Source organism: Maylandia zebra, linkage group LG11, assembly GCF_041146795.1.
Source record: "Maylandia zebra isolate NMK-2024a linkage group LG11, Mzebra_GT3a, whole genome shotgun sequence".
NCBI lineage: Eukaryota > Metazoa > Chordata > Actinopteri > Cichliformes > Cichlidae > Maylandia > Maylandia zebra.
The window spans coordinates 35,849,158-35,865,559 of record NC_135177.1 but is presented as its reverse complement, the minus strand read 5'-3'; the positions used below and the strand labels follow the sequence as shown (position 1 = coordinate 35,865,559).

General features: G+C 40.3%; 1 protein-coding gene across 1 annotated transcript in view; it reads left to right on the top strand.

The window, feature by feature from the left end:
- Window positions 1-3,786: 3,786 nt before the first annotated feature.
- The window catches only part of pear1 (uncharacterized), a 61,921-nt gene continuing 49,305 nt past the window's right edge, over window positions 3,787-16,402 (top strand). The window contains exon 1 of the mRNA XM_004573551.4: window positions 3,787-4,021. Within this exon, the coding sequence (XP_004573608.1) occupies window positions 4,014-4,021 (8 nt within the window). The 5' untranslated portion in view covers window positions 3,787-4,013. The remainder of the gene's footprint in view (window positions 4,022-16,402) is intronic.

Below are 16,402 nucleotides of genomic sequence, written 5' to 3'. Positions count from 1 at the left end.
ACAATATAAATAAAATATAATATATATATATATATATATATATATATACAATACACACACACACACACACACACACACACACACACACACACACACACACACATATATATATAAATACAGAGACAATATAAATAAAATATACGAAGGGGATAAATAGAATAAATAGGAATAAAAATAAAAATACAAGTGAATTGCACATTTCAAGTATTGAGTCTATTGCACCGTTGACTATTTACAAAAGTATTGCACAGTGAGGTGAAGAGGCACATGGAAGTACAAATGTAACCATTTTATTACAAAATCAAATCAGTTCAGTGCTTCTAGGATTTTAAGCTTAATTTAATTTAAATTTGTATTCTCTGTGTGTGTGTGTGTGTGTGTGTGTGTGTGTGTGTGTGTGTGTGTGTGTGTGTGGCCTTTCAAACAACGTCATGCAGGGTTGATGTTTTTAATGACTGACTCTGTGTCAGTAGGTGGCAGCATTACATACCAGAAAGAATAAGAAAACAATCAATTGTTAAGCCTGGGGTGGTGCAAATGTGTTCTCTTACTGACATTAAAAATGAGACATATTTTAAGAATTGGTATTAATACAGATGTTTTTCCAGGTTTATTCCTGCACACAGAGGAAAAACTGACTAATGGCTGCACTCCTTTCTGATGAATACGTTTTTTAAAGAAGAATTAACAATTCAAGATCTCCCTATATGAGATTAACTTGTCAAAATACCCCAAACCATGCACTGTGCATTTACTATATTACTGATAATAATTTCAGATAGTCCTTTTTTCTCTGGGAGGACTCAAAATTCCAAATAAAGATTTTTTTTTACTCTACACAGTGCTTTTTGCCTCTCTCTACATACAAACTGATCAACACTGACTCTTTAGATATCATATTTCAACCAGCAGCTGAAACTTAACCATAAAACTGACAGAGATCATCAGCTGCAGTTGGTAGTAGCATGTTTTCAGGATGAAGAAACCGAATTGACTTGAATGTTGGGAATGGTGTTTGCCGGGTGTAACAGGCAGTTACGCCCAGGATTGCTTCACATCAGCAGATGTTTGCGTTCCTCAGATACCTTTTCTGACCTTACCGGGGAAAGCTAAAAGCGACACTTAAATGATGTCGGCCATCCATCAGTGTCCACTCTGTGGGACGGCAGGAAACAATTTTATTTAGCCTCTGCACTGGTTTCCTCACAGTGAGGATGTTTGTTCCAACAGGCCTCCATCCATGAGCTGTTTATCTGTGTCAGCACCCAGCAGGAGGGAAACAGGCATCCTGAACACTCTGGTTATCAGCTGGCCTACTGTTTGGGGAGCAGGAGGCTATTACACAGCTGTCTGTGAGAGACTGGTGCAGACTGGTGAAGAAAGAGAAGACACATGACTAAAAGTCTGTAGACAATAGCTCTGGTAGTTGACTGGGAGTAAACCCCTGCCGACAGCGATGTGACCAGTGTGGAGTGAATCTGACTGAGAATCATATGAGTCAAGCCCTGCTGGCCATTAGAAAGAGTTCAGGATTCAAACACCTGAAGCCTTTTTTATAGTACTGCATTTGTGTTTGTTTGCAATGGTATTGCTTATGCAGAAAGATACACAAAGATTCTCCAAAAATCAGCAGTAAAGAGAAAGAGCACAGAGACGATTGGTAGTTTTAGTGAAGGAGAGCATGCAGAGGGTTGGTGTGACGGGCAGGATGTCAGGGATTGGGTGAAATCTGCTGTGGTGACCCCCAAAAGACAGAAGTCAAAAGTAGAAGAAAAAGGAAGGAGAGAATTCAACTCAGCATTTATTGTTTGACTTCAAGCTAAAGAAACTTACCTTTTAATCTGTTTTGTACTTTTTAATGCTTTTTATATGTTTACACATTTATTTGCAAATGTATCTATTTTGTACATATTTATGTATTAATATATTTGTGCAGATTGTAACTTTACACTGTAAGTATAAATTGTTTCTATGTTCACTGTACCACATGTTCAACACATAAAAGAAACAAATCTGTTTATAATTGTTCAGGTGCTTTCTTTTTCGTCACATGTAACCATTAACCGTGGTTATATGATGCGCACACAGGAATTTATTAACCATCAAATACTGCAGAAGGAACTGATCAGTCACACAGTATTTATAGAGGATGGATGAACATCCTGGCTCTCAAAAGTGAAGCCAGTCCTGATGACTAGATTTATTACACTGCAGATCTTATTTATGTTATTTACAAAACATATTGGCAAATGTGTAATTTCTTTCATATACAATGCTAGAGACTTGCACGTACAGCTAAACGGCTTGTGAATGTGGTTTCCTCACAGCAGACAGAAACTCTTAGTCTGATTCTTTTCAAAATGCAAAACAAACAAAGCAGTGACTTCTTGGACTTTCAGTTTCAGTTTATTCACAGGCAGACAGGGATACTGAAGAATATACCATATGAATGAGTAAATGTCACAAACTGCCTGTTCATCATTGATGTGCAGAGTCTATATATGCTGTACCACTAGGGGGCAGTGTGACAAACAACCAGTCTTGCCTGTGCTGTAGTTGGTCATTCAGTCAGCTGTGGAGAAGAGCAAACTGTAAACTGAAGGTTAAAACAATGATGTGTGTCCACTGCAGCCACTGTCAGTGCTTTTCATGCTGTCAGTCTGACATCTCCATCATCAGCATCCTCAGTATAATCTATACATAATCCATCCGCTGCACATCTGGAAAGCTATCGACTTTATATTAATTATAAAACAAACACTCTTTTTTTTCTTTTACAATAGTTGCCAACATTTTGGGAGAGGTAGATTTATTACATCGAAAATCTTATTTATGTTTTTTATATAACATATTGGTCAATGTGTAATTTCTTTCATATACAATTCTAGAGACTTGCACGTACAGCCAAAGGGTTTGTGAAGGTGGCAGCAGACAGAAGCTCTTAGTTTGATTTTCTTTTTAAAATTCAGAAAACAAACAAAGCAGTGACTTCTTGGACTTTCAGTTTCAGTTCATTCACAGGGAGTCAGAGATACTGAAGAATATACCATATGAATGAGTACATGTGACAAACTGCTTGGTTTCTGTTTCTAGGCTCTTTTGTCCGATCACACCAAGTGTTAGCGAGAGCTTTTAACTCTTCATACTGCCATCTAACTATAGTGACTTCTGGGAAACCATAAAACTGACATGGCAGCATCTTGGGTGACGTCACTGGGTTTAGGTTCATCATCTGTATACAGTCTATGTGTGAAAAGCAAAAATGGCTAATGATCATTTCTATTGTGTGTTTCTGAACAATGAGAAAATCTCGGAGCAGATTTCGTGAAGAATTGACACTTGCCCCCGGAGGTTAGATCAACAGACTCAATCCTTCATGGATCAATTCACATATTTTAGACTATTTCTGGATTTTTGTCATCTGTCGTGCACCAGCTGAAACTTCATAAGACCCCTGCCCCCGAACTTGTTCATTTTGTTTCCACGTTTTCACTATCTTTGCTGCCTGCTGAAACTCTTCTGATTTCAACAACGATCTATCTGAGCTGTATTTTCCACCTGCACACTCACTCTAAACTTACTTTTTTTTCCAGGTTTTATCCCTCTGGAGCGCTTATTCCTGAAAATTTCCAAAACACACACACTTACACATCAAGGTCTGGAGGCCCACCGAAGGCAAAAACAACTCCCAGTCTCCCTGCAGACCTCCCCCCCTCTCTCTCTCCTAAACCTCCTCTCTGCTCTATCCCTCCTTCTCTTCCCTCCTCCTCTCTTGGTCCCCTCGCTGTCACAGTTTTTCCACTTTCCTTGGCTCCACTTTACGACCCTCCCTCGTTTGGAAGAAACTGCTCTCGTTATTTTTTCTCTCTCTCACTTGTGAATGTTTATCCGGCTTGAAGATTTTTCTAAGTGTATGGGCTCTAAAGCAAACGCCGTTTTTCTTCACAGTTTCGTCCTCGGAAGTCGCTTTTTAGGTGAAATATTTCAGCTGCAGAGAGTCTGCGTGTTCCTGGATGCCAAGGTGAGTAACAGGCTGTCAGCGAGATAACAAACAAACAAACATAAACTAAACAAAACAAATATAATTTATTGCTTATTGACCTGTCAATGAATGCACCTTTGTTTAATTGCTTACTCGTACACGTAGCGTGTAGGCATGTGCTGTTATTGCACCCCAGACGGCGAAAACGTCAGTTAATCTCATGAAATTAAAAAAAAGGATAAATTAAATATGATTCATTCAGTTAAATACCGATTATAGATCACTATAATTTAAGAATATAATATTCGTGGAGTCTTACTTTTGGTACTTCATTTTCAGACAATACGTACTTACTTTTACTGGTCGTGTTTTCATTTATTCATGTTTCTGAACGTGTCTTTACATTTCTTTGAATACTTCGGCTGCCACTGCTTTCATCAGATAATGTGCATCAATATTCAATAAAATCCCCCGTAAATCTGCAGACGACCACTTTCATACTGCTACATTACAACATAATACACATGTGAACATTATTAGTGAACTTGTCCTCTAAATAAGATTTCACGTTTCTGTGTCCTGAATGTATTTTCTATGTTGAATCATAATCACCAACAGTAAAGTCGTCTGCTGGGTACCATGAAGGTGTTGGAGCTGAATTATGTGGTTGCTGTTGCGGTTGATTTGAAATCACATTTTTACATTTTTGTCTTCATTCATGTGAAATGCATCGTGTACACTTAGCTTTGAAAACTATACTGGAACAATCTACTCAAACTTGTGATTGATTATTAGACATAAAATACCTTTGAAGGTCCACATTTGTTGGTCAATATTTGTAGCACAAGATGAAATATGAAAAGGCAGCCTGTGTTTAACCAGATATATAAAGAAAAAATTGGATTTTAAAGTCTAACTGTGTATTAAAGTTGAATGAGAAGCATTTAATTGATCCTGACGAGTCCCATTCTGTATCTTTATTGTAAACCAGTGATTGCTGTAACCTCAGACTGTTAAGGTTCTGGGTTCAAACCCCAGGAAATCTCAGGAAGGCTTGAACCCAGAACTGGATGTGTGTCCAAAAACATCAATGTTAAATGTTGAGACAGATGAGGAGTAGGACAAGTAGGACAAGAATAATCAGAAAAGATTATTCTTGTCCTACTTACAAACTGTCAATTCAGTTCAATTCAATTTTATTTAACAGCGCCAAATCACAGCAACAGTCGCCTCAAGGCAGATAGACAATAATACACACAGAGAAAAACCCAACAATCACATGAGGAAACACTTTGGTGACAGTGGGAAGGAAAAACTCCCTTTTAACAGGAAGAAACCTCCAGCAGTCATGTCACATAACATCTGTCACATATTAGTCATACTTTTTTCTTTTTTAATTAAAGCACTTGTTTAAATGAACTCCTGCCGTTGTGTCACCGCTTCGTGCACTTGCACACTTTTCCTCCCGGGTGTGTTTTTTTTTCTTGGCGTCTCTGCCTCTGCTTTGAAAACGTTTCCAACTACTATCAAGAGACAGCGTGACTCAAAAAAGCTCTGCTCGTCTGGCATGTTTCCTCCATCAATTCATGGCAAAGGAAGTTGCTGGGAGTAGTTCTGCTCTTTTCTCATCTTCCTCTGTTCTGTTTGATCTTCATTAAGCCGTTCAGGTTTCATCCCTGTTCTGGAGCACCTCTGGGTCACAGAGGAGCCGTGATTCAAGCCAGTGAAACGTGGCGGCAAGGTGGCTGCAGCCAGTAGTGCTGCGTGTGTGTACAGCGCACACATCCTGATGTGATGGTGTGTGAGTCAGCGTTCGTGTCCTGTTAGTGAAGTTAATCAGATGAGGCAGATGGAGTGTTTTCTCTGCAGATGTGAGCGGGTGCAGTGGATTGTTTCTCGTTTTTTTGGGCATGTGTGAAGTCAGTAACACAATAATGGATGTTTATAGCACTCTGATATGAAAGAGCGCGTTGATTAAAAGGAGTTTGATTACACTGAAAAGGAGAGAGTGCAGCACATTTCGGGAGGGCGGGAGACGAGGGGGTCACTAGCTGAGCCGCTGGATTAAAGAGAAACCAGTGTAGAAATGTGGCTTGATGACAAATTGACATGTTTATAGTTTAGAGCTTTGAAATGTTGAACTCCTGCACATGCATGTGCACTGTTTTGGAAACAAAATGCACGTTTCCTTTCCTCTGTGGAGATGTAAAATCACCGTAAATCACCGTAAATCCAGCAGTTATTGTCTGTGACTTGTGAATGAAAAGCTTTTTGATTAAGGGGCCCTGACATCTTTCGACTCATAAACATCTGCATGGAAGGCGAGATATGATTAACTATCAGAGTAAATCTCAGCCACCTGGTCTGGACTCCTGACCTCACATCTGCTCTGGCAACTGAAACACCTCAGGAAGTCTCTGACTGCAGACTGAACTTTGTGTGTCTACAAATATTCCTAAAAGCTCATTTTTAAAGCTCATATTTAATCAATAAGTTATATTCTGGCTGTTAAAAACGAACTGAAATGGGGCGTCTTTGTTTTCCGTCAGTGCCCTCATATGGAATCCTCATTGGTTGACAGAGTGTCTGCCCTCTTGCAGACTGTTTCGGCTATCAGTGGCATAATAGTGACCCATTTTTTCTCTCTGGTCAACCAACAAAAATCGCCTCCAGTCTGACAGCTGGAGATCCGGCTGACTGAACATCTGTTTGTCCAGGAGAGGACTTGATTTCAGGCAGGCTATTGGATTTGTTTTGGTTAGAGATGACACCGGCTAGAGACACAAAGAGATGAAGTGGAACTGGAGAAAAAAGGGCTCAGTTTAAGTTACTGGATCCCCCGGTGCTTGGGCTTTTCTAAAATTTATTGTGCGACTGCATGGGGCAGCCAGAGTGTCTGCACATTGTCTTTTGAATGTCACTCCTTTTCTTGACAAAGTCATCCCTGATGGCCACACAGCACAATGTAACATCACAGTCTGAAGGCTTTGTTTGCATTATCCATCGAAGCACGGCTGCTGCCATATAGAGTTACGTGCACGCTCGCAGATTAGTCTTTTGCACACTGATGCCATCTTCAGGAGTTATGCCCTGACTTTACCTGGGCTTATATGAAATATATCTCAACATCACACAACATTTACTGCAGATATTTGTAGGTGTGACTCTTTACACTGGGTGTAGTGGACTCATGAGGTGATTTAATAATATCGTAATGGCTCTCACTGCGATGTACGCCTTAAGGAGAAACTTCTGTGGCTGCGAAAAAAAAGAAAGTGCTACAAACGAGTTCGTCCTCTAGAGTCGGGCTCCAAAAGTGAGTCAGTCCTCGTAAACTTCCATTGCCCAACTTTACAGTAGAAATAATATGTCTGCAGACTGGTGCAATGTTGTGTTTGCGCATATTAGAAAACTAAGCAGTGGGCTGCTCACTTTATTCTCTAGTCCACTGATAACACTTTGATTACTTTCCATATCTGCAAGTCTTCTTGGGTCAAAGGGATGTAAACGTGACGTTGAGATTTCGTGTGTCTGTCTGTTGTCTTTGACTGGTCTGCTGAGATTTCAGATTACAATACAACAAATACGCTTGCGCCTGCTGTGCTATCTCCAGCTGTCTGTAACAGAGAATCTAGGCTTAAGTCTGCATTTCACTAGCAACACTTAGTCTCTAATTTCATAAAGGCAGATGTCAAAGTGAAGGTTTGAAATGGTTGACATCATGGCCATCAGAACATTGCAAGTTATGAACTTAACTGTGGATCTGTTAGGCTTAATAAATGATGCCAGTGGAACAGCCGTGGGTGCTGTGTTGGTGCAAACCACCAATAATGGGAAATTTTAGTGTCAGGATGATGACCAGGACCAGTTTCTGTGGTCAGAAGTGGTTGAAAATAGCTTCTTCAGAGCGGATTTGTTCTGAATTTTGAAACTTTCAAACTAAAGAAGTTTTCTTCTAATTCATTATTGATTAACTGAATTCTTTTTTTCATGTCTTGCTGAATAATTTCCATTATGCCTCGCATTTTTATTACTGGGAAGTCAATTCATTATAACATTATTTTAATACTACATTTTTCACTCAAGCAGTTCCAGAGATTGAGGTTAAATACGTTCACATAAATCATTAAAAGCACCGTCTATGATTATGTTAAATCACTATTCTACTCATGCTCTCCCTTTTACGCACTGGCGACAGAGTCTTCCCTATTAAAGTTCAGAAGATGTAAAAAGTGGCCTGTATGAACTTCAAAAGGTTATTTTTGATGTAAAAATAGTCGTCAGGAAAACAACAAAGAGCAAAGGGAATTCAAAAGAAGGTGACGCTGGTTGAATATTCCTACCACAGGCTTATATAAGGCTCTCAACCCCATGTGCTCTGCAGCCGTGCAAATAATTTGGAGCAGATTGGAGCGCGGCCCTCCAGCTCAGGGGGTTTGGGTCGCTCGCTCTGCTCTGGCACCGGAACAGCTTCATTGGGCCTCGGCTCAAATAACCAGTTATAAAAAGTAGAGGTCGAAGGGTTTGGAGCTGGAAATGAAGGAGGAGCCAGGGGCGGGTTGATGGAGTGACCACAGACTACTTGTACTGTGGTGAGGGTCTTTCCTGAAGTTGCTTATGTCGGTGGTTGTTCTGGGTGGTGGGTGGAGCAGCCGTGGAGACATTGTTCATTAAGACTTCGTGGGCTTTTGCTGGTGTCTGTGTCTTTGTAGGACGGCTGGAACCAAGTGAAATTTGAGATGTAGAATTAGAAGAAATATGGTACCAAGTTCACAGCCCAGGAGGCTTCTCGCTCTTTGTCTCCACCACTGTGATGAAAACGAGGTTATGTTTTTGTTATTGTTTGTTTTCATAGCCGCTGAAATCAGCCGTGCGGATGGCAGACAGTGTTTATTTTGTCAGCCATAAGAGAAAATATGACTTAACCATGCAAGATGAGAGGTTTGCATGTGAAAAACAAATGGCCTTTATGTCATGCTTGGCACCACGTGGACATGAACTGCTAGAACTCTCGATGCTTTTCCTGAGTTCAAACCCAGATCCACTCCACCAGCTGCGTTAAGCTCCGAGTCGTCCATCTTGCGCTTTATGAGAGACGTATTTTCTTCTTTTTGTCTACTTTGTTTTTTTCAGGCCACTTCTGAAATACAAACCTAGGCCCCAAAATAGACAAGATGACAGATTATCAGCATACCCATTATTCAAAACAACACGAGCTCTGTGTGGAAAAAAGAGTTCTTTGTGGGGAAAAAGGACACTTAGAAGCCAAGTGGCGCTTGCTGTTGGAAAATGCGAGAGCAGCAGGTCTGATAACACCTTTCAAGGATTCTCTTTTATGTGTCGCACTTTTTTCTAACCCCAATTTATTTTGTTTACATGCCGGAGGAAGCGAACATAGAGATGCAGCCCTGGATGTACAAGATGTTTCCTATCTGCTTCCTATTGTTTGTCCCTGTTTTCATTCCTGTGGTGCTCTGCCATAATGAGTGAAGACAGAGCAGAGGCAGAGTGGACCTGTGGGGCTTCTTTTGCCCTGTGCATGAAAATCTAAGAGCTGGAGAGCTGAAGTTATTAGCTGCAGACAGATGATAATGAACCAGAGATTTGTAGTCAGTTAAAAAGTAATAAGAAAAGCATGCTATCTTCAAAGACATAATAATCAGTAAAGTGCTGACAAGATACTCAGCGGTAGCTTTTGAGTTTGCAGTGTGTTAACCACAAAAGTGGTCTCTTGGCTTGCTCGTTAATTGGTAAATAGTTGAAACTAATTTCCAGCAGTAGTTGAAAAGCCTGGAGAATCCTCACTGTGATGGAAAAAAAACCCTCAGTGACTCACAGACAACCTGCTGTGTTTCCTGCTGCTTCTGTTTGCCTCTGGGCATCCCGAAAAAGAAAAAGTGTTAACAGTTTCCCTCGACTTGGTTTCCTCCAGTCGTGAACATCATCACAAGATGACAGGCTCCTGCACCTCTCTCCCTCCTGCCATCCTCAGTGTTTGCCCTCCCACAGTGTTGTTTGCCCAGGATGTCCTGTGCGGTGGCTTGACTCTGGCTCTTGTCTCCTCTTTGCTCCCCGTCTTCCTGCTGTGTTAAACAGATATGAGTGTGTCGTTGCAAGAAGCCCCAAGAGACAAATGTGTTGCACAATGCAGATGACCATGCCAGGGCTTTCAATTAACTACAGCACATTCTGCAGAGCCCTCTTTCATCTTTCGTTAGCCGCGAGGCAGCCAAACAAAGTGAATTAATGGCACCACCTGTGGGGGCTGAAACAGTTTCAGTCTAGCGACACTGCTGGGAAAGCACGGAGAAACAGACTAAGTAAAGGAACATCTTGGAGAGTTCACCTTCAGGGTAGCACACGTGGCTCAAGTTTTTCAGTGAAGAAAATAAGGCTCGAACTTCCAGATGCTTGCAGAATGGGGCCCATCTGGAGAGAGGGAGCTTTGGGGCTATATGTGAAAAAATGGCTCTAAAGTGATCACTTTAATAAGTTACAGGTTTCCACCTAGTCCTCCAAAAAGGCAGCACACCATGTGCCAGTGGTAGGACTGTAAATCACGCTCTTAACTTTTAGGAATTTACTGTCCCCAGCTGGACTTCCTGAAAATACAAATAGAAAAGCAAAGTCAGAAGAGATAATGACTGAAAATGACTCTGGTGAACTGTACCTGTCCTGGCCTGCTGCTGCTGCTGCTGCTGCTGCGTGCATATTGGTCCAGGACCTTAGTGTTATCTGGGTACCATAGATACGTCGGACCACATTGAGAATCCATTGAGATGCACATCTGTCTTCCAGGATGCAGCTCCGACTCCCCTCTACCACCCTTCACACACAGGTTTGTTTGGTAAATAACTGATTCACAGCTGGGCGTACAAGTGCCTCAGTAATCACGCAGGAGAAAAAAGAACTGAGTGGACCTTAACAGTTTTGAAAAGTTGACATTTATCTAAAAAGATAGCCACTAGACCAATGTATTTATTTATTTATAAAGTATTTAAATACACTAACACTCCAAAGTCAAAAAATTGCCAAAAATTGTGCATACGAGATAAATGTAGCTTTAAAACTGGTCTTACTCTTAGATTCAAGAAGTTTATTGTCATATACACGGCAAAACACGAGTGGTTACGCAGAGCAATGAAATTCTTCCTTTTCGAGAATTTAAAGTGTAAGTAGTTATGCAACACTGTCACAGTGGAAATATATACAGAACACGGAATATTAAAATTGTTTATATTGTATGAAGTTTTATAATGTTGTATATAAATGTACAAAATTGCAAATTTAAGGGTCAAGATCAGGTCAACAGTATGGATGGACGGATTGTTAGCTAAACATACTTGATATAAAATCTCCAGTTAAAATGATAAATGTAATGCTGCAAATTGTTAGCTGAAGTATGAATAAACAACTGAAACTGCTAGCTCAAGATGTCAGATAAACAAAAAGAAAATGATGATAAAAATTATTAATAAAAGCTTAAAAATCATTATCTAGAAGTTCTGCAGCTAGGAGGTAAAATTAAAAGATAAAGGTATGGATGAAGAAATTGTATTTTGGGTTTGGGTATAGCTAAACTAGGTAAAATGATTAATTAAAAGAAGTTTATTAGCTAACAGTACGGCCGGCAGTTAAAGTTTTTAGCTGAAAGTTTGGATGAACAAACAGTTTCCAAAGTTTACTGGATAAAAAGTGAAACTTTCAAGCCAAAAATAATAACACATTCTCACTGATAAATGAACGAAGTACAGATTTTGTTTTAAATGATTGTAAATGGACACATTTGAAATGTGGCGTAGATAGAAAACTCCCTTTGAGGAGAATGTGGTGAACCTTGAAAGCACCAAGTTAAGTCTTATTTCAGGTCAGTCCTGGGAACAAATAGCAGAGAAAAACATCAACAACAACAACAGAAACAGATAGCCACTAGAGCTCAAATCGTTTCCAGCTTGCAGCAGCTGCAAAGAGAAAAAAGCTGCCATCCACTCACATTGGATGTGTTGTCTTAATCAAAACCAGATGTGGCATGGTTAAAATCTGTTACTGTAAATGGCTCGCTGTTTCATTCTGCAGTGACTCAAAGACTTGCATAAAAGCTGCTGCATGGGAACGTTATCCGCAGTATGAAAAATGTTGTTCTTAAATCTACTGTCACAGTGAGGATCAGGCTTCCCATGATGTTACTCAGACGCCACAGACATTCAGAGGGATCAGTACAATGTTGTTGGTCACCAGACCCCCCAAGAAGGCACATTTTACCCGAAATAATAAAAAACAAAAGACTTGTCACAACTGTTTTTAAATAGCGGGTCCTGATCTGTATTATCGAGAGCCTTAAAATAATTGTATAATTTTGAAACTTGTTCAGCTTCTGTGCTTGTAGCTGTTGTGGAGATTGATCGCCAAACGAGCTCGGCCACCACGAGGGCGAAGACCGCAAGCTGTAAGCAAGCTGCACGTTCTTCAGCCAAAACAAAAGACATAATGGAAAAAAGAGAAAGCCCGTGTCCCTGGGTGCACGGAGATACATGGAAGCAGGCCAGGTCTGTGCGTGCACATCTGTGTTTATGATGGTGTTGAATGGTGAGTTTCGTGCTGACTTGGCACTTTGTGGTTCAGAGTTTTCCGTTAGTGGCTTCGGTGTGATCGCCCGTTTCCCCTTGTAAGAAACTACAAGTCAAACAAGTGACTGGAGAATTGCATGCCAGCGATACATCAGCAGTCAGTAAAACAGATTGAGATTGAGTTTGCATATCTCACTGCACTTGATAAACATCCAGATGTGTACAATGCAAAGACTACAGCTATTATAAAAGAGTCTCGTGTTACAGCCATTAGGAAAGCATGTCAATATTTGATGTGCTAGTAAAATATTTGTTAACACCAGCCTCAAGAAATGTTGAGGCTGGTGTTATGAAGCTAATTGTCTTACCCCAAATAAGCCAGAACAAACAGCATTCCACTCACAGCACTTGAAGACTTCCTTGTCTTCTAATGCACGGGCACCAGCAGACTACTCAGACCTGATAACGAAAGTTATCCCTGCATGGTCGTCTGACTGCATTGTGCAGAGCTTCTTGTCATGTCAGGAATGTTTGGCTTTTTTGGTGTTTAAATTCTCCAAGAGTGTTTGGGGGGTGAATCAAATCATTGTGTGTTTGTCAGGTATAACACTTAGTACCACCCTGTACTAATCCCAGCTCTGGAGATACTTCTACAGCTGTCTTTTTGTTCTTTATTCAGTTTTTTATTTGTTTTCAGGGCTTGTTTGATTTCTTGTTTGTTTGTAAGTCTGGACAGGGAGTCTTTGATAAAGATTAGTTGACTTATTGTGGAGGACAGTTCAGCAACGACTCTGGTGTCCTCTGTGCTCTTAGTATTTCTTCAGAGCCTTGAGGTTTTTTGGGGATTTTGGTGTGTTTTATCCTCCTGAACCATTCTCCACTGACATGCACGTCTCTGAGGAAGTCTCTGTTTCTCACTGAATAATTCATCTTTCTTCTGATTGTGTAATCATTTCTAAGATACCTGATCTTGTGCTGTTGGGTCTAATCTTCACAAACCCTCAGTCCAGCACTTCTCTGACTCTGGGGAAGCAGAATGGCAGTCAGACGTCTAACATTTTCTTTAACACATTTTTTGATTCCCACTATGACTCCGTCCGTTGCTCAGCAGTGTTTGTTTGGAAGCTGAGGAACAGCTAAATAGTTTTTTTAAATTATGATGTTTTGAACAAATGAGTTAATATGATCACAATCTTCATCTTTACAGTTTTATATGTTTTACATGTCAAAACTTATTGTGTTTTGAAATGTTTCTAAACCTCTTAAAAAAATTAAATGTCATCTCAGAGTCTTGGAGTCTGCTGTTAATAGATGAAATGAATAAAGAGGACTCAGAACTTGTCTAAACAGCTGGTTGCTAGTTTTCAGCAGATGATATTTAAAACATGAGTAAAAAGGTAATTAGTTTGGGACTGTTTTTGTAGGGCTAAAAACAAACTGTACTTTTGTAATGGAGCAGGATGTTATACCAAATACGAAGTCGCATTAAAGTTGAGTCTCTGATGAAGGGAGCATGCCGCCTAGTGCAACAGTGTGGCTCAGTTTGTAGTAGTTTTTGGACAACAGGGGGTTTCATAGACTTTGGTTACGCATTTAGTAGTAATATTAGCTCATTGTTGGTTTTGGATGTTTCTACATTACAGTAAGAAAATTATTTAACATTATCAAATGGATCCTTGTCAGATACATTAAAAACACTACTTGATGTTTGTACTGGTGGGGAGAAATGAATGTAAACAGTGCTGTAATGGAACCACACAAAATTAATTAAGAAGACATCCAGCATATTGTCCAACAGTGACAAAGATCAACACCAAGCCCAAATAAGCATTAGAGAGAGGCCTAAACAAGTGACACATTCAATCGGTGCTTGTTTGTCTGTTTAATCTAATTAGAGACGTTATTCTCTGATAAAGGAGCTACTCAGAGACATCACTAACAACGAGAGTTGATGAACTCTCTAAGACTTCCCTTGAGGCTTTCTTTGTTTTCATTGGCTCATCCAAAAATTTCAAAGGCGCTCGACCCTGTGCCCTGTTCTATATATACAGCGCGCTAATAAAAATGAATCAAAAGTGTTGGCTGTAGCTTCATGATGGAGACACAGCAGCTTTGTTTCCCACAACTTTCTGACCCTGAACGAAGAGGACAGAACATTTGTTTGAGGCAGTAATTAAGTGAAAAGAAACATCTTAAGATAAAAGAAATCAAATTTCATGGTGTAGAAACAACAATGGAGCAGAGCCTCTGATGTTTAAAGAGAATTAGGACCAAAACATCAGAGGATAGCGTGATTAAATGTTATTGAGATCCTGGGGACAGTGTGAAGTGTCAGGGAGGTGTCACCACAAATCAGATTAAGTTCTACATAATAACCTTTGCAGTGTGGTGATTGTATGTGGTGGAGAATGAACACCCGCAAAGGTGGGAACCCTCTTGGAAGTGGAAAAAATCAATGGTTGCTGCTGATTCTGTTGATGTTTTTTTAATTTGGGGAACAACTGTGAGCGCTGTCCAGGGTTTGAGTGCTTTATAAGGGGATTGCACAGGTTGCCTGGTGGGAGGCAACCTGTCTGCCATCAATCACACTCTGACTCAGACTGGTTGCAGTCACTCTCTTAGAGAAAGTTTTCAAATTGCTGCCATCTGAGTCAAGTCAAGTCCGTTTATTTATAAGCTTGTTAAAAAATAACAAGCATTGACAAAAGTGCGGTACAACAAGACAACAAAAGCAATAAAAATAACACAATGTAGAAAAACGGACGGACAAAAAATAATGTCAAGGCTCGGTTTTAATAAAAATGAGTTTTCACATCAGTGCACATCTTCTGTGAGCTGCCAGCAGTTAAAGCTGTCTTTGAAAACAGATGCTAGACCTCCACCATGACCAGTTATCTGTAGGTAATGGAAAAAATGACAGTAAGGTTGAAGAGTTCAGAAAATGGGCTTAACTCACCAAAAATACGCCAAGTTTCAGTCACAAGTAAAAAATCCAAGTCCTGGGAGGTGAAGAAGACCTCGTTAGCTGTTGAGCTGGTCTTAGACAGAGTCAGCGTGATCGAGAGTGACTGAGATGGAAGACCTAGTCGGGAGGTCCGGTGCCACCGGGTTTATCCATTGGTAGGGAGGTTCAAGGGAGCACCAGGAGGTGAAAGGGACAAGAATACGGTGTTAGGGAAGTCAGTCAGTCAACTCATCTGCAACACATCTCATTTCATCAGTGGACCCAACTCAAGTGGTTTCTAACTGGTTTTATTCTGTTATATTCATAGACAGTAAGAGCAAGGATGCTGAGCACTTGTGTCATTTCACAGTTACGTTACAGCATCACTGCTTGTAGAGGAACTGCTGAACTTCTGAATGAATTCTACGACCAATAGAGTTTGAATTGTTGCAGCTCTATTGATTATCACTGCCACGTTGTCACAAACAGATCTAATTGCATGTAACTGCCACCTTCATCTTGCTGAATTCCAAACCGTTCACAGACCGCTTTTGGTCTGATTGCGTTTTGTTGCTGCTCTTTTTGTTTGCTGCAGTTTCTTCCAAGATGGCAGCTGACTGCGAGCGGTCGCAGACCTGCTGCCTGCCATCAAAGGCAATGAAACTGCAACATGTTTACACGTGGCTGTGATCGTTTTGTCCGTGCCGTTGTAACGTCACACAACCAAATGATTACAAAACATACATTTAAAAGTTGAAAATTTAGCCTTGGAAATCAGGTCCTTTTTGATAAATCACTGAAGAACAATTGAGGGCATTTTAGAGCTGCCATAATTTAAATTATTGCTATTTTTCTAGCTAAAAGGCTCAAATATGAGAATTTACATTATAAAAAAAATATTTTGGCACA